At 40.2% G+C, this 19,572-nt stretch overlaps 1 protein-coding gene across 1 annotated transcript in view; it reads left to right on the forward strand.

Annotated features, from left to right (window-relative positions):
* The window catches only part of baiap2l1.L (BAI1 associated protein 2 like 1 L homeolog), a 71,776-nt gene extending 54,220 nt beyond the window's left edge, over positions 1-17,556 (forward strand). Inside the window, 8 exon segments of the mRNA NM_001096405.1 lie at positions 901-1,053; positions 1,979-2,146; positions 4,134-4,278; positions 6,194-6,401; positions 9,080-9,151; positions 9,588-9,798; positions 13,610-13,650; positions 17,330-17,556. Of these exon segments, the coding sequence (NP_001089874.1) occupies positions 901-1,053; positions 1,979-2,146; positions 4,134-4,278; positions 6,194-6,401; positions 9,080-9,151; positions 9,588-9,798; positions 13,610-13,650; positions 17,330-17,405 (1,074 nt within the window). The 3' untranslated portion in view covers positions 17,406-17,556.
* Positions 17,557-19,572: the final 2,016 nt, after the last annotated feature.

Genomic DNA, 19,572 nt, shown 5'->3' on the forward strand with positions numbered 1-19,572 from the left:
GATATGTTTATAGAGCTCACAATACAGTAAGTACAGTATATCACCTTTGCATGTCTGTGATGAACTTTAAAGGGATACTGTCATGGGAAAATGTTTTTTTCAAAATGTATAGTGCTGCTCCAGCAGGATTCTGTATTGAAAACTGTTTCTCAAAAGAGCACACCATTTTTTATATTTATTTTTGAAATCTAACATGGGGCTAGATGTATTGTCAGTTTCCCAGGTGGCCTTAAATATGTGACTTGTGCTCTGTTAAACTGTTGGGTGGAATATAACAACAAAAGTCCTTCGACAAGTGGCATAAAGGTATTAGTGCATCTACTTATTTTCAATGTCCCACCAACTATTACATCAGAGTGCCTGGGGAGAATGAACATTTACTTTCCTAGGTATAACTAAATGCCCTACTTGGAGGTCAGCTAGTTTGAGTTTTGAGGTCTAGTCCTAAATTTTTCTAAAACCATTAACTAACTCACTCATATACCAATATTTTTCTATATCTGTACTCCTTTCATGAGCAAAGGGAAGGTAACCAGATAGCAGCTCCCTGACACAAGATAAAAGCTCCCTAGTAGATCTAAGAACAGCACTTAATAGTAAAATCCAGGTCCCACTGCGACATATTTAGTTATATTGAGTAGGAGAAACAACAGCCTGTCAGAAAGCAGTTCCATCCTAAAGTGCTGGCTCTTTCTGAAAGCACATGACCAGGCAAAATGACCTGAGATGGAGCCTACACACCAATATTACAACTAAAAAATACACTTGCTGGTTCAGGAATGAAATTTTATATTGTAGAGTGAATTATTTGCAGTGTAAACAGTGTAATTTAGAAGTAAAAACGACATCATAAAAATCATGACAAATCCCTTTAATACTATACTTATTCTTTGTTTCTAGTACGTGGAAACGATCACGTCCAGACAGTCGGAGGTAAATAAATTCATAGCGCAGGGCTGCAGGGAAGCTCTGCTAGAGGAGAAGAGACGATTCTGTTTCTTAGTGGACAAACACTGCACCTTTTCAAACTATATCAACTATTTCCATGTACAGGTAAGCTTGGACCCAACAGCACAAAAGCACAGGGCATCCTAGGGAAGAAATAGCTATGTTTGTTTTTAGAAAACAGTTAAGCACACAAGTTCCTGTCTGTAGAGGTTGCAATCTAATTCTGGAGCCCAGAGCACTGTGGGATAAAATGAATACAGCCAGGGGGGCAATTATATTCAGGTATTTTGCTTCAATTCTCAGTCTTTCATGGAGGTCCATGTATGTTAAAATATTTTTGGAGTGGTTGCTCTTTAAGTCTATGGCAATGCCTGCCATGCAAATATGAACAGGGAGGGCTAAAGTGAAAAAATTGCCCAAGGTATCTAGAAGACAGAATACTGAGATGAAGTTCACTGAAGTCATTTCAGCGATGTAATTTTTAAACGTTTTTAGAATTTGGTTTTCTTTGACGAATGCGGAATCTGTTGAATATTTACCCCCATATGTAATATAAGGCACTAACTTTGCCTGGTAGCAGTAACTCACAGCAACCAATAAGATTCTTGTTTTTAAACAGGTGACAGGTAAATTCTACCTTCTGATTGGTTGCTGTGGGTTACTGCACCTGGGCAAACTTAGTACCTTTTATTACATAACCCCCTAAAAGCCGCGAGTTGGGTAAAATATGTAAATGTACAAAAGTATTGGTTAAACAATCAATGAAAGAAATAAAAGTGATAGTGAGCCCTCTAAGGGAAAACCAATACTATACTATAAACTTACATAGTCATAGTACGCCTAGCAGATTGTTGAGATACTTTAGATTGTAAGCTCTTCTGAGCTGGGCCCTCTGATCTTCGTTTTATTCTGTCATCCTTCTTTGTGATTATTAAATGATTATGATGACCGACCCTAAACAGAACCCCTAAAACAGATGAGTGTTTTCATAGCAGTCACAGTTGTGTGTGTTGGTTTATGTTGATTGCAGGCTGTGGATTTAATCACTTCCAAGTTGCCCAAGTGGCAGGAGACGTGTAGTGACATCTCTCAGGTTCCGGAAACGGTCGTTAATATTATGCAGGACCTGAAAACTCCAGTGTCCACACCAATTTCTGGTACTCCTGAACCTTCCCCATTAATGGACAAGAAGGCCCTGGTAAGTCACACATACCCATATTACTGTATGTTACTGGCCTTCGCCTGTATTTTGGGTGTGTAGAATGCTGGGCACATTAATGCAGTTAAACCAGTACTTTTACATACAAACACGTCATCCGTTAAAAAAATCTAAACATGGGATTTAACTCCCGGTATTCACCTGACAACTGAAGCTTCTGAAAAGATCTTATAAGCATTGTGCCTGCCGGTGTATAACTGCCATATGAGAGCCGTGCTCATTAAGTCTGGGCATGCAGCTTGAGTTTCTGTTAATAAAGCCCATCCCCTGTAATTGAAGGTTTGTTTTGGCACTGGCTGTGGCCTGCCATGCGAGAGAACAAATACCTTAGATCCCAATAGACAGATGTTCTATGGAACCAATGTGCTTTGGTACAGAAACACTGAAGACAAAAGAAACCGCACATACTTGCATTCAGCACTAATGTGCCATAGCCCAGCAGCCAGGGTTTGCTGTTCAATAAGCACTTCTCACTTTGGAAGCAATAAAGGCAGAACCATGGTATTTAAAGGGGATGTTCCCCTATAAATTAACTTTTAGTATGATGTAGAGAGTGATATTCTGAGACAATTTGCAATTGGTTTTCATTTTTTATTATTCAGGGTTGGTTTTTGAGTTATCAGCAGCTCTCCTGTTTGCAATTTCAGAAATCTTCAAATGACCTTAGCTACCATGCATTTATTTTAATAAGAGACTGGAATATGTATATTATATTAGTAGAGGCCTGAATAGAAAGAACAGAAAGATAAAAAGTAGCAATAACAATATATTTGTAGCCTTACAGAGCATTTGTTTTTTAGATGGGGTCAGTGATCCCCATTTGAAAGCTGGAAAGAGTCTGAAGAAGAAGGCAAATAATTAAAAAAATATACAAATAAATAATGAAGACCAATTGCTTAGTTGCTTAGATTTGTCCATTCTGCAACATTCAAACTTAAAGGAGTTGTTCACCTTTAAATTAAACTTTTAGTTTGATGTAGAGTGTGATATTCTGAGACAATTTGCAATTGGTTTTCATTTTTTATTATTTATGGTTTGAGTTATTCAGCTCTTTATTTAGCTGCTCTCCAGTTTGCAATTTCAGCAATCTGTTTGCTACGGTCCAAATTACCCTAGCAACCATGTACTGATTTGAATAAGAGACTGCAATATTAACAGGAGAGGCCTGAAAAGAAAGGAGTAACCAAAAGTAGCAACAATACATTTTGTAGCCTTACAGAGCATTTGTTGTTAGATGGGGTCAGTGACCCCCCATTTGAAAGCTGGAAAGAGTCAGAAGAAGAAGGCAAATAATTAAAAAAATATATACAAATAAATAATGAAGACCAGTTGCTTAGATTTGTCCATTCTGTAACATACTAAAAGTCAAATTTAAAGGTGAACCACCCCTTTAAAAACCAGGTTTCACACTTTTAGATATTGAAATAATAATGCTGGAAAACTGAGCCAATGTCCGTTAATTTACATGTGCCCTTTTGTACTTTTATATTGGTATGGTCTTAGACACTTATGGTTTAATGTAATAAAGAAAAATCTCAGCATTTGTACTGGGTTCGGTAATCCATAGCAATTCAACTCAACCAATCGGCAAGTAGGATTCACAAGGTACTAGTGACCTGCTCGACCAGTTGCAAATCTTGCACATTACATTACCCAGAGGGTTAACTAGACTGTACCATACATATATTAATCTGGCGACATAATTGTTACATTTCATAATTTTAATTATTTGTTTAAGGACACATATATTTTTAGTATGGGAATTATGATGTTATTTTTCTTGAACAGACTTGAGAAAGTCGATTGTTTGCCCAGGTGTAGGCCAATTGTTTGCTCTATATTTGTTTAAGTAGGGGCGGCCATATTTCTGCGGGGAAGTCAAACGGCACTTATGAAAAGAGTGCATTAGGGTAAGATTTTAACTTGCGATGACGAGTCCAGTGCAAACTGTCTGTTCTCCATTTAGATGGCTGGAGATACCCTGTCTAGGAACACACTTAGGATGCCTCCAGCACCCCTGACCAAAGCGCAGACTAGTCCCCTGGTCGACATGTTTAACAACCCACCAGTTATCCAGAAACCAACATTTGAGAAACTAAGGACATCACAAGGTACTCACTCTTGTTTCACATCTTACCTTCTCCAGTCTAAAGGGGCACCTCTCATAGGAAAATTATTTCCCCCACTAGAGGTGCCAACAATACTATTTTACTCAAAAAATGCTTGTGTTATGCTATGGCCCTCGAAATTAGAGGGAGCTACTGGTGCCATGTTGAAACGCTAGGCAACTTTTGTGCAAATAATGATCAAGACAGGAGACCCACTCATTATGTGCATGCATGTCACCAAACATGGCCGCCCACACCAGGAGCTCCCTCTTGGGGTGGGCAGAATAGTACTGTGAGTGTTTTTTGGGGCAAAATAGTGTTGCTTCTTTCAAACGGAATGCAGACTCCAGTAGGAGAAACCATTTTCCTTTTTTTTTTTTTTTTTTCTTTCATCTCCATCATCCTCACCGCCATTGTTTATCACTCGTACCTATTAAACTACAATTGCAGTGTATCTATATAAAGACACACACATATGTAATAAATAACACAAACTTCCTTTCCATTTACTAATCTCTGTCCCTCTTTCTCTGCTGTAATGCTAGAGAATGTTGTACTGCCTCCAATTGTACTTGTATTTTTTTTCTTTTTATACATCACAAAGTAATAAAATAGTGATGTGTGGGTTGACAAAAATGCGACCTGACCTGAACACATCCAGCACATCTGTTTATAGGCCCGCCTCTGCCCCGCCCATCTCTGATGTCATTAAACGGGCTGGGAGCGCGCCAATAAATAGACACTGCTGGAAGAAGAAAGCCGCGGATTCCATGGGTATCTGCCCGCACATCACTATTAAGTAAACATGGCTCTCCATATTTTACCTTTTGTTCCTACAATGAAATTGTGGCCCAGCTATTCTTGTGCATAAGGTATGCTGAGTGACTGAGTGAGTGTTTGCTTATGGGCCAGCAGTGTGTTTCTCCGAGTTCTAAAGGGACCATCCCAAGATGGTAAACATTACAGCTCTTGTGTATCAATACTTACCTGCAATGCCAAAACCCCTTACTCAACAGGTGCTTCTGTCCTTTGTCCCTTTTTTTTTTGCTTCACGTTCACTTGCCATTCTGAATTTATGTGACAAAACGGTGAACTAGTTGGCAGCCCTATGTCCACTCTTCATTTTAAAGGAGAAGTAAAGCTTAACTAAAGAAGTAGGCTAGAAATGTTATGTTTTAAGCTTCTGTACCAGCCCAAGGCAACCACAGCCCAAGGCAACCACAGCCCTTTAGCAGTAAAAATCTGTCTCTCCAAAGATGCCCCAGTATTGCTGATTCACTGCACATGTTCTGTGCTGCTGTCACTTACTGCGCTTAGGACCCACTCACAATATACAGTACATATAGAATAGAAATGTCACAATATAAGGCTGATTAGTAATTAATACAGATAATTGCTACATGGCAGCAAAGAAACCAGTGCAATTAGCATCAGAATTTAATACTCAGCCCTGTAGCATCAGCTTATATTACAGATCAACCTCATTTTCTGCTGGATAATTAGTGACGACCCCTAAGCTTAGCTTCTCAACAGCTGCTCAGAGCCCACTGAGCATGTGAGTGTCACAGACACTTTCCAAGATGGTGACCCCCTGTGACAAGTTTGAAGTCCTGGATCATTGCTGCTATTGACAAGCTGAAACTTAAGGCTGGTGCAATAAGTGCAGTATATAAAATATGGCATTTTTGTCTATATTCATTTTTAGTTCTCCTTTAATCTCTAGCCTGTAATATAGAAAGGCAGGCTTCTGGCTAAACAGCACACATATTAATAGCATGTTAATACCTTAAGACAGGGCCACAAATAGGGTTGCCTCCCCAATGAATTTTAGTGAATTTAAATAGTTTCTTATGTTTGAGAATGTTAATAAACGAATGATGCCTTGAAGTGATCATATAACATTGTTGCTCTGTTGCAGGAGAGAGTCATGAAGAAGGCACTTTGCCTCGTTCCATGTCCGTAGCAACAGGTCTGAATCAAATTAAGAAACGAAAAGTAAGAACCATCTTCCCGCACACCGGAAACGGCAGCACTCAGTTGAGCTTTTCTCAGGGCGACAGCATCACACTTCTTATCCCAGAGGAAAAGGATGGCTGGCTGTATGGAGAGCACGACACAACCAAAGCGTAAGCAACACGCCCATACATTTTATGTGCCAATTTAGTTCACCATACCAGCAAGTGGGTAACCTTCAGTCCATATTTGTACGAATTGTAAAAAAAAGAAAAAAGCAGCACTTGCTGAAGCTGAGATTTAACATTCAGTAGATGTAGTAGGTAGGACAATTATACTGAACAGCAGCTGTTATCTGCGCAATATGGCCAAAAGTAGCCAGACACCCCTTTGAAAATGGAACACCTTCCACTGGAACACCCCTTGCCTTGTTCCATTCTCCCTCTGTAAGCAGTGCCAGCTCATGGAATATTTGTCTGGATTATACGATGAGCAGCCACACATGAGCATTTGGTCAATATGTGCCATGCCAAGCATCGGTTAGAGATGAAGCTAGTGCTCTGGAAACACATTCACTGGGTGTGATGAATCACTCTTCTCCATCTGGCCAGCTGACAATTTTGGGTGAGGAAGATGCCAGGAGAACACTATCTGTTGATGCTGACTGTAAAGTTTTACAGGAGGAATAGTGCTCTGGGGCTATCTTTCATAATTTAGTGTCAGTTCCATACTTCCAACTTTATGGCAAAAGTTTGGGGAGAGCTCTTTCTTGTTTCAGCACAAAAAATGCCCAAAGCAAAGGCCATACTGAATGGGTTTGCTGAGATGAGAGTCAAAGAATTGACTGACCTGTGCAAATCCCTGGTGTGAATTGAAACATCAACTGTGAACCAGGTCATTGCCAAAACTCTCAAGTATTTTTGTAGCTGAATGGAAACGAATCCCACCAACAGTCTTTCAACATCTAGTGGAAGCTAGTAGAGGCTGTTATCACTGCAAAATGAGGATTAATTCATATTAATACTTTGTTTGGAAATGAGATTTTGGATAGTCGAGCAACAAGTTCTTAGGCATGAAACATTTATTTTCCTACACATATAATGTATTATTACAAAAGGAGCAGCAGGCTACTCGCACAAGAGCTAACAATCATAAATAAGGGCCAAGACTGTAAGTGCCAAGAAGCAGTTTGATTCCACTGAGTTTGGCACACAGTGGGGCTCATTTATCAACACTGGGCAAATTTGCCCATGGGCAGTTACCTATAGCAACCAATCCGTGATTAGCTTTTTGAAGCCAGCTGCAAGTAGAACAATCAATGCCGCAATTTGATTGGTTGCCGTGGGTTACTGCTCATGGGCAAATTTGCCCAGTGTTGATAAATGACCCCCAGTGTATTTAAACTGCTGCTGAAAGGTGAGTTTTAGTAGGGCGATGCCCAGCTGTGCTGATAGTTTCAATTGGAAAGAAGCCACTTGATTTAAAACAATTATTTTATTTAAAAAAAAAACATTACATGCAATTCTTATCGTGCTGCAGGGATTTGTTTTACCTTTGTGACTTGGACGGTCCCACGGGGTTATAGAACAGAGAGAGGGAACTGCTAGATAGCATAATGACAGATAAGCACTGGTGATCAGTGAGCTGTTGTGCAAGCTGTATGCACTTTATTCCTCATTGGTTGGCATGGAGCAGTGTGTACACTATAATAAACAAAGTCCTATTAGGCCTTAGTCAGGAACTGGGTTTCACTTCCGTCATTGAAGCTGGATACATTTGCAATTGCTAATGTGTGTGTTTATATTTCACTACTACATCTAGCATGGGAAAAGAAAAAATGCTACCATGGTTCTGTCTCTGGGGTCGTCTTTGAATAGACTTTAGCATCACAATCTGACCTTGAGACCTTACCAGAGACTAGTTCTAGAATAGGTTAATGTATTTCTTTCCGAGTCTTGTATCCTTTTTTTTATTTTAAATAGTAGTCCTGATATTATTATTAGTATTCTAGCTGTCTATTAAGGGACCATTACTCAGTAGTATGGATCCTCTGTCTTAAAATCATTCAAGACGGACCCTCCAGACCAAATCTGTAGCTTGTTGGCCCCTGAAAAATCTTGCTTGGAAAGTACAGCATCAGGCCATTAATACAAAGGTTCGGCATAGGCCCCTTTGGTGATATGATTGTTGGTCTGAGGGCCAGGCCATATCAGATCAGCCTGATCGGGTCCGTCACATGGGTTTCCAGATTGAGTCCATCACGTGGGTGTCCAGATTGGGTCCATCACGTGGGTGCCCAGTTTGGTCCATCACGTGGGTGCCCAGATTGGGTCCATCACGTGGGTGCCCAGATTGGGTCCATCACGTGGGTGCCCAGATTGGGTCCATCACGTGGGTGCCCAGATTGGGTCCATCACGTGGGTGCCCAGATTGGGTCCATCACGTGGGTGCCCAGATTGGGTCCATCACGTGGGTGCCCAGATTGGGTCCATCACGTGGGTGCCCAGATTGGGTCCATCACGTGGGTGCCCAGATTGGGTCCATCACGTGGGTGCCCAGATTGGGTCCATCACGTGGGTGCCCAGATTGGGTCCATCACGTGGGTGCCCAGATTGGGTCCATCACGTGGGTGCCCAGATTGAGCAAAGATACATTTGTATACCCAAGCATAAACATATATTTTAGTTTTTTTATCTTGAGATAAGAAAGCTAGCTAATGAAGAGAAAACCAATAATGGTATGCTCATTTCATAATTGTATATGCTCGTGATCTTAGCCATGATTAAAATATTGGTAACATAGTAAAACTTTTAGCAAAGGTATTAATCCATATTGTTTGTACCAATTGCAGTAAAGGTTGGTTCCCGTCATCTTATACAAGGCCGCTGGAAGAAAACGGCAGGGAGCCATTGAAAGCGCCAAGGTAATGCAATACAATCAGCCTGTGTTGTGATGTGGCGTATGTATGAATACCGAGTGCAACCACAAGGCAAGCTCTAGCCACAGGAAAGTGAATGTGAGCGTGTGGAAGTTTTGGGAGTGTGTTGTTAGAACATCCCAGTTACATAACTCATGGCTTGAGGCCTCATGTATGGCTGCTTTCTTGCCTGTGTAGAACAATAGCGCTATCGTATGACAATGCTGGTGTTGTTTGGTCATTGATCTGCCCTTTATCTCTTGTATGGAAAGCAAATATTGCTAATGCCACTTCCAATTTGCCCGGCATAGCTGCAAATAACAACAGATAACTGTATCTCCTCCTTTGTCTTCTGCAATATAGAGTGTCTATATATTCCTTTCTCCATTCCAACCGTGTTCATTTCACATTAACTGTAGCTGAATCTGCTTGCTCATTCCAGCGTGCCCCCGAGCCCTGCTCCAGTCCGGAGTCTCAGCTCAGCCAACTTAGTTGAAAAAAGTCGAGTTGTCCTCCCAGAACCGGATTATCTGGAACCAATGTCAGGGAGAAGCAGTAGCAGCAGCAGCAGCAGCAACAATAGCAACCGGGGATACACTTTCAGCCCACTCATTGCCAAAGATCCTCCTCCAAAGACAAACAGTGAATCTCCTGTGAGTACATTTGTGTACATAACAAAGCTACTGACTGGTATTGTTTTACACTGTAGTTTATTAAGCCTTATTTATTATCGGATCCCAGAATTCCGAAAATATAACATGCCTGCCTGTAGGAGCTCTAGCCATATCTCATGTTTATATTTTGTATCCAGAATCATAAATCTTCCATAAGAATGTGTTATAATTACAGTAGAACCCCCAGTCTATGTTTTTCAGGGGACCAGGAAAAAATGATGTAAAATCTGGGAAACTGTAAAATCAGGGAAATGTGTTAAAGTAACTTTTTCTTCAAGCACTGAAAGGATATAAGCACAGGAGTCTGTTTTACTTTGAGATACAATATTTACTGTGTTAATAACATGACAGCATTAATGCACACACACAACCTAAAGCAATAAGTGATTGGTGCAGGACTGTATAAGGGGCAGACTCATTGGAATTGACCATTTACAGGCAGAACCATGGCAAAATAAACATTTGGTTAGTATTTTAAACCTCCTTATTTCACAAAAAAATAACATTCATAGATAGAAAAAAAAACAGTTTTTGGGTACATCAGGACAGAATTTTGGTGTAAAATCCAGGAAAACATTACTTAAAGGGATACTGTCATGGGAAAAGATTTTTTTTAAAAATGAATCAGTTAATAGTGCTGCTCCAGCAGAATTCTGCACTGAAATCCATTTCTCAAAAGAGCAAACAGATTTTTTTATATTCAATTTTGAAATCTGACATGGGGCTAGACATATTGTCAATTTTCCAGCTGCCCCAAGTCATGTGACTTGTGCTCTGGTAAACTTCAATCACTCTTTACTGCCGTACTGCAAGTTGGAGTGATATCCCCCCCTCCCTTTTTCCCCCCAGCAGCCAAGCAAAAGAACAATGGGAAGGTAACCAGATAGCAGCTCCCTAACACAAGATAACAGCTGCCTGGTAGATCTAAGAACAACACTCAATAGTAAAAACCCATGTCTCACTGAGACACATTCAGTTACATTGAAAAGGAAAAACAGCAGCTTACCAGAAAGCATTTCTCTCCTAAAGTGCAGGCACAAGTCACATGACCAGGGGAAGCTGGGAAATTGACAAAATGTCTAGCCCCATGTCAGATTTCAAAATCGAATATAAAAAAATCTGTTTGCTCTTTTGGGAAATGGATTTCAGTACAGAATTCTGGTGGAGTAGCACTATTAACTGATGTGTTTTGAAAAAAACATGTTTTCCGATGACGGGATCCCTTTAAAATCGGGGAAATGCACCCATTGAAATGCTTTATAAATTGGTGGGACCACAAAAAAAATGTAAAATGCGGGAAAACTTAAATTCAGGGCATTCAAAATCGAGATTTCACTGTATAAGTAGTAGTTATTTATTATTTGAGAAAGAATAATATGGAGATACTATATTACTTATATATGATATATTTCTTGGCACTTTTGCTAGGGAAAACGAGGCAGCCTTTTGTCTGTTACACAAGGAAACGGAATGGTATTCGTGGTATATTGCCCCATAAAAACTGCTCTGAATCATTGCTTTGTCCTATAGCCAAGTTTCCCAATGGCTCATTTCCTTGTGCTTTTATTTTATTTGTACTGGAATTTGACTTGGATTTTTCCCTTGTGTTTTTTAGTTGTAATTAAAGGTGTCTCACACTGGCAGAGAGTGTGAATAGTCCCTCTTTATAGCGGGCACTGGTCTGTAATCAACATTAGCCTCCATGCAGACAGCATTAACGCTATTACACTGACGAGTCACATAACCAACCTTGTCACCAACCTGTTCTCCACATACTAATATATTCAAGCTTTTGCAGCAACATGACCCCACTACCCACATTCTATCCCAGCAGGTATTGTTAAATTACCATGTGTAGATCTGACTGATCCAGGGCAGCCATCAGGGGGGGACAGGGGGGAGAGTTGTAGGAGGCCCGAGTGTAAAGGGGGCCTGGCCACGCCGCACTTTCTTGATTAGCCGGGCCCCCCTGCTTTCTGAGAGCTGCCGACTTTGAGAAGGCAGGGTGGGAGCACAAGGGGAGGTATCTTCTGTCCATTACTTCCCCTTATTGGTCACTGAGTTTAAGTCCCAGTTGAGCTGCTCAGGGATTGGTAGCTGAGGTTTGAACTTCTCCTCCAGCTCATTCAATCACCATGCAGCTTTACCAGGACTTGAAATTCTGTGACCAATAAGGGAAGAAAATTCTGTCACTGGAAGAAGATGCAGCCACCTGTGCTCCTCTCCTCCCTTCTGTAGTTGGCAACTCACTGACAGCAGGTGGGCCACGCTAATGAAGTAAGTGTAACATGGCAGGGCCCCCCTAAAGGTAACCCTTTGTGGTCCCTGTTGTGTGGTGGACGTTTAAGGGGGGCCCTGGCCACCAATTTTCTTATAATGTGGGGGGGGGCCCTGGCCACCACCAATTTTTTTCACCATGTGGGGTCCTAGCCACCAATATTTTTTTTTTCAATTGGGGGCCCTGACCACAAATGTTTTTTTCAATGGGGGGGCCCTGACCACCAATATTTTTTATTTTTTTAACATGTGGGAACCATAGCCACCAATGTTTTTTTTTTAGTGTGTGGTGGGGGTGGACCTGTGGGGTGGGGAGGGCGGACCTGTAGGTTGGGCTTGTGGTGGGTGCAGCCCAGGGGGCCCAGGAAATTATTTTGTATGGGGCCCTGCGATTTCTGATGGTGGCCCTGGACTGATCATTGGCCCCTGGACCACACACTGAGGCCTATGTAGGGCCGTCAGTAGGGTTGCCACCTGGCCGGTATTTTACTGGCCTGGCTGGTAAAAATGATGGTTGATCCCAATGTTATTAATAGGGAAAAAAAGATAAATATATAGGAAGGCTGGTATTTTTTTCCAGAAAAGGTGGAAACCCTAGCCGTCAGACAAGGACAGCATCAATATTTCAGTGTGAACCTCATCCAATGGGATTTTCACAACTGTCAGATTATGGGTGGAGAGCCCCATAAACAAGCTAATAAGCTTCCATTCTGGAGGGACTGAGTTTCAACTAGGGTTGCCACCTGGCCGGTATTTTCCTGGGCCAGTTATTTATGGGAAGTGCTGTTACCTATAGAAAATCCCAATGTTGTTCGTCCCTAAACAGTCACATGACACAGATCCACCGTGGAAAGGAGCCCCCAGCTAATTTGTTTGCTCCTAACTCTGCAGATCAAAGAGGGGAAATAAAATATCAGTGTAATAGGGGCTATATAAGTAGCACAGGTAAGTGTGACACTCGCTGCTGGGCAAAAATTAGATGTAACTTTTTCAACAGGAGCAAAATACACAGAGCTTATTCTGAAAATACATTTTGAAAATGCATAAAAGTCGAGATAATGAGCTCTGTTTAAACAACCTCCTAACAGCACTGTTCATGCGACTGTTTTGTCTTCGAGAGATATTTTTTTTCAAAGGCTTATTTTACATGAAAGGTAAACCAGTGGGTGGTTAGTCCTTATGACTAGGTGCTCATTATAGGCAGGTAATGTGCTGCTCTAGCAGGGAAATGTTGCCTTTATATAGCACTGTGCTGCCACCTTGGGATCAAGCAGTGTAATTGCAGGCAGGCACAATACCCCATGGGCGTTGGTTATGGTATTTATGCAGGAAACGCATAGTTTGAACACCTGCAAAAATAGAATCATGTTCAGTCAACAAGGAAATAAAAGTAATATTTCTGGGAACGGAATGTTTATTGGTTTTAGTCATAATAAAACCTGTACTAGTTGCTTTATGACCTCTTCTAATTGCTTCTTTGTAATCACTTCTGTTTTGGCTTTTTTTTCCCCAGAAGCCAAATGCAAATGGCCTCAGTAGCCATCCGTTTCTAAGGTAAGTAATAAGTGTGTGTGCTCATGTTCTAATCATTTGCGTATACTCACAAGATGCTCACCGTTCTATTTAATGATCCAGCCCATTAATGACGTCCCCAGCAGATTATGTTAGGCCACTGCACATGCTCAGTAAGTTCTAGGCAGCTGTTGAAAAGTTCATGTCATACAGGGGTCGTACAGACTCATCTTAGTTCCCTTACTTATGGCCCCACATGTTTCCAGCAGTCCCCTGAGAGAGCTCACCATTAGTGATGGGCGAATAAATTTGCCTGGCACGAATTCGCTGCAAATTTCCGTGTTTCGCAGCCAGTGAATAAATTCGCGAATCTCTCGTGAAAATTCGCCGGCGTCAATTTCCGTTTTTCACGATTTTTTGGTGAAAATGTCAGAATTTCATGATTTTTTAGTGACAACCTTCAAATTTCAAGATTTTTGAGTGGAATCCTAATTTCACGATTTCTTTCGTGAAAGCGTTAGAATTTCACGATTTTTTCGGGAACTTTCCGATTTTCATTTTTCGTGAATTTTACAACGTTTTGCGAATTTTGCGGGAAATTCGCAAATTTTTCGGCGAAACGACACCAGAGAAATTCGCCCATCGCTACTCACCATGACATCTGTGTAAAATGAATACAATCCTAGTTCCTTTTACTACCACACTCTATGAATGTCCCTTCTGAAGGACATGAAAAAAAAGTAGAGAAAGGTTCATTTATTTAGCACTCTGCTGCCATCTAGAGATTAGGTTGTGTAAGTGCAGGTAGACATAAATTCACAGGCATTTAATTGTATGTATGGAAGCAGGAACTGCATAGATTCACTAATCAGCCAAGAAGGATTTGCTCTTGTGTGTGTGTGTGTGTATATATAGATATAGATATAGATATAGATATATATATATATATATATATATATATATATATATATATATATATATATATATATATATATATATATATAATGCACAAAAGCCATGAATATCTTGTAAATTATACCCTTATAAACATTGAGTAGTGATGTCATTTTGTCACATGACTCACTAATACTTGTGTATTATAATAAATAAAGTACCCCATGTTGTAAAATATGAGGATATTAGAAATTACCTCGGAGTTCCATGACCTGTTTAAAAACACTCTGCCTTCTGCTTCTATATGGTCATGGAACTCCTCGGTTATAATATCCTTATAATTTATAAGAGGGGGTACTTTATTCACTATATATATATCCACAGCAATGACTCACGGGACTTGCTTAGAAAATGAAAAAAAAACTTTTTAATGTGCAAAATCAATGTTTCGGTCACATATTCAGACTTTTATCAAGATGCCTCATGATGTACAAACAACATAAATACCCAGAACAAGTTACATCAGCATGATGTCATCACCCCCTACTCATGCAAACTAATGAGCCTCCTAATCATGTATGGTAATGAGCCCCACGTGTGAACCCAATATTGTGCAAAGACAAGACAGTTGTTAAGTCATCCATTAAAGGGATTCTGTCATGATTTTTATGATGTTGTTTTTATTTCTAAATTACACTGTTTACACTGCGAATAATTCACTCTACAATATAAAATTTCATTCCTGAACCAGCAAGTGTATTTTTTAGTTATAATATCGGTGTGTAGGCTCCATCTCATTTTGCCTGGTCATGTGCTTTCAGAAAGAGCCAGCACTTTAGGATGGAACTGCATTCTTGTTTCTCCTACTCAATGTAACTGAATGTGTCGCAGTGGGACCTGGATTTTACTATTGAGTGTTGTTCTTAGATCTACCAGGCAACTGTTTTCTTGTGTTAGGGAGCTGCTATCTGGTTACCTTCCCATTGTTCTGTTGTTAGGCTGCTGGGGGGAGGGGTTGATATCACTCCAACTTGCAGTAAAGAGTGACTGAAGTTTATCAGAGCACAAGTCACATGACTGGGGGCAGCTGAGAAACTGACAATATGTCTAGCCCCATGTCACATTTCAAAATGAAATATAAAAAAAAAATCTGTTTGCTCTTTTGAGAAATGGATTTCAGTGCAGAATTCTGCAGGAGCAGCAATATTAACTGATGTGTTTTGAAAAAAAACATGTTTTCCCATGACAGTATCCCTTTAGGGCAGAGACACACACTCAGATTCGGGGAGAAACTGCCTCCCGTCGGCTAGAATTTAAATCGCCGGCAGGATGGCAATCGGAGCGCTTCATTTTCCGAAGTTGCCCAAAGTTATCTCATGAGGAACTTCAGGCAACTTCCGAAAACTAAGCGCTCCGAGTGCCATCCCGCTGGCGATTTACATTCTAGCCAATGGGAGGCAGTTCAGAGAGATTAGTCGCACCGAAGAAGAGGCGATTTATCGCCGGGTGACAAAGGGCAGAGACACAGGCTCAGATTCGGGGAGATTTAAAGGGCATGTAAAGTCACCATGAGGCATTTTGATAAAGGTCTGAATATGTGACCGAAATGTTGATTTTGCACAATAAAGAGGTTTTTTTTAAAAAAATTAAGTGTGTGTGCGTGTGTGCGTGTTAGAACAACCCTATTTTAGTAAAGTAACCTCCCCCCATACCCTTGTTTAGTTAAGAAGGCACAGTATGACTGGGGTACTTATGTCCTTGTGCCACATTCTGGCAACACCTTCATTGTGTCAGTGGTCCCGTCCCATTCATTTTACCTCTAGAGATTTGTGATGAGGGCAAGTGAACTGAGTAACTAAGTGCTATGGCCCAGTTAGCCAGGGGTTAATCTAGGGATACATATCAAGAACACAATGCCTATGCCTCCAGCCAAGACCCTCTTAAGCAGATACTGTACCGTGCAGTCTATTGGGGAATGTGGAGCATCTCCCTGGGATATAATATACACAGTCGCTTTGTACTGGGAGCACTTACTGACTGTTTTTCCCAAGTCTGGGTTCCTGCTCTCACTGTTTGTATCCAAAACAAAGCTGCTGTACATCCGTTTTCTTGACTCATTTACTGGAGCACAGGAACATAAACAGGAATAAAGTAAGCTGCTAAATACAATAGATTGTGCTTAGTAACAATAACTACTACCCATAGTCCCGCTGCTTCTCTACCATTTCTACAAAGACTTACGTAAAGTTTACCTTTGTGTCTTCTTGTTAGTTCCCCTTTATGTTTCCCAAAGAGGTGAATTTACAATGATTTACTTTTTTGCTTTTACTGGTTCTGCCTTGTTTGAGCAGCCATTGTCTCTTAGGCTGGCCACAAGCACTGCCCAATCAGCAGTATTAGAAGGTAACAGGGGATATGGCCAAGGTGTGTGTTCTGGAAAGGGGCAAGGGAAGATAAATTTGCCATTCCATGGTGATTGCATCTCAAGCATGGCGAATTAACTGATGCCTAAGGGGGTAATTTCCCCTTTAATTGCTTCAGGCTTCTCTGTTTATGTATTGTATTTGCACAAACAATGAAACTTTATATTTATTGCACATTAAGTAAGATGCTATGGGAATAGGTATGGCCTTACAATGTATGTTTTAGAGGCCCCTTTAGCAATCCAGGGGTAACTGTGCATACCCCTCTGTGATTATACTAGGCTTAAAGGAACAGTAACACTAACATTTTTTACATTAAAAAAATCCCTTGTTGCCTCCTTCAATAATACTTCTGTTCTGTTCACGCTAAAGCCTTCATTTTGCTTCTCTGTTCTCTATTCCAGTGGAGAAAACCCATTTGCGACCATCAAACTCCGACCAACCGTAACAAACGACCGATCTGCGCCAATCATCCGATGAGCCGGACCCATTAATTTAATTAACCTTATTTTTATAAATATATATATATATATATACATACAGTATATTGTTTCTTTATGCTTGATGAGCTGAGTGCCGTCATCCCTGCTGTGTCCTTCCACCCAAATAAACAATTGGACTTGTAAGACTATACACTGGCCTCGTTGCCGTGATCGGTGGAAATCTTTGCCCAAGCCCAGCGATCCCGGTGTTGTCCATGGAGTAAGTGTGGGTCTATGGCAGTAGCTGTACGTCCTTTAACCCTCCCATAACTGTATTGAGTGGGAATAGCTTTGATTGATTCTAAACCAATTTGTGGGTCGCTGGGCTGATTCCCAAATATAATATTGGTCATTAGAGAAAGGTGTGTCCCCATACAGTGAGAACCACATCTATGGGCCAAATCCAGGATTCGGCCTTTTTCAGCAGAATTCGGATTCGGCCTAATCCTTCTGCCCGGCCGAACCGAATTTGCATATGCAAATTAGGGGCAGGAAGGTAAATCGCGTGACTTTTTGTCACAAAACAAGGAAGTAAAAAATGTTTCCCCTATGCAAATTAGGATTCAGATCTGGTTCAGTATTCGGCCAAATCGTTCGCGAAGGATTCGAAGGTTCAGCCAAATCCAATTGGCTTTCGTTTTTTCTCTTTTTATAGTTTATGAATTATTTGCCTCCTTCTTCTGACTCTTTCCAGCTTTGAGATGGGGGTCACTGACCCCGTCTAAAAAAATGAATAAATGCTCTGTAAGGCTACAAATGTATTATTGTTACTACTTTTTATTACTCCTCTTTCTATTCAGACCTTTCCTATTTCAATTCCAGTTTAAATAATGGGTAATTTATACCCTAGCAACCAGATTGCTGAAATTGCAAACTGGAGAGCTGCTGAATAAAAAGCCAAATAACTCAAAAACCAGAAATAATAAAAAATGAAAACCAATTGCAAATTGTCTCAGCATATCACTCTCTACATCATACTAAAAGTTAACTCAAAGGTGAACAACCCCTTCCTATTTTACTTTAAACAATGGATGCTTTTTGTAGACGTTCCCTGCAGTTACAATCAAGAGACCTTGGCCCCGCCTCCACTTCATATTTTACCTGACTTAAAGGTGCAGACATGTTTTCTCTTCCTTCTTGATAGGAAGTGTCATGGCAGCTCATTGCTGACATGTGGGAGACGCACAGATTCGTACATTGCTAAATTCCAACCTTTGCAAAACTTATGTTAATTTTAAAACGAATGTAGTTCTTGGGGGGAAAAATGTTATTTTAAACATTTTCTTAATTCTGCGGCACGTACATTATTATCCATCGCCAGCGTTTAATGGTTCCGCGTGTCGCTGACCACCCCCAGCCCCGTTAAGTTATTTGATACGTTACTAAACAGTGAGATGCCTTTATGTAAAATGATATATAAATATGTGATGTTTAAAAGATTCTATATATTTCATTGGTTTCAATCAGGAAATTCCAAAATCTTTAGGAAAAAAATAAATATTCTCAAAAAATGCCTTGGATTTTTTTTTCCTGTCTGGTCAATAACGGAAGAGGCTCACATTGGATGGTGAATATGAAGGTAATATGGCTGAATGAGGCACATACAGGTATAGGATCTTTTATCCAGAATGCTTGGGACCTGGGGTTTTCCAGATAACAGATCTTTCCATAATTTGGATTGCCATACCTTAAAGGGATAGTGACACATCTCAGGTTTTAGCATAATTTAATTCTTTATCAAAAAAAAAATATATATATATATATATAGATATATATAGATATATATATAGATATATATATAGATATATATATAGATAGATAGATATATAGATATATATATATATATATATATATATATATAGATATATACTACTATTTGTGGGTTTACATCAGTAATTTTGTGATTAATAGTTATTATAATAATTAATAGTTATTATTGACATCAAAGTAGAGATTGAAGCACAAAACTAGAGGTGTAACTATAACTTTGTCTACTAAAATCATGTTAACATTAGGGGGCATATTTATCAAGGGTTGAATTTCGAATTTGAAAAACTTCGAAATTTGAATTCAAAAAGACCAACCGAAATTAAGTAGAAGTTTTTTTGTTTTGTTTTGGCCGAATAGGTCCGTTTTCAATCGAATAGGTCTGTATTCGGCCGAAT

Source organism: Xenopus laevis, chromosome 9_10L (assembly GCF_017654675.1).
Source record: "Xenopus laevis strain J_2021 chromosome 9_10L, Xenopus_laevis_v10.1, whole genome shotgun sequence".
Classification (NCBI taxonomy): Eukaryota; Metazoa; Chordata; class Amphibia; order Anura; family Pipidae; genus Xenopus; species Xenopus laevis.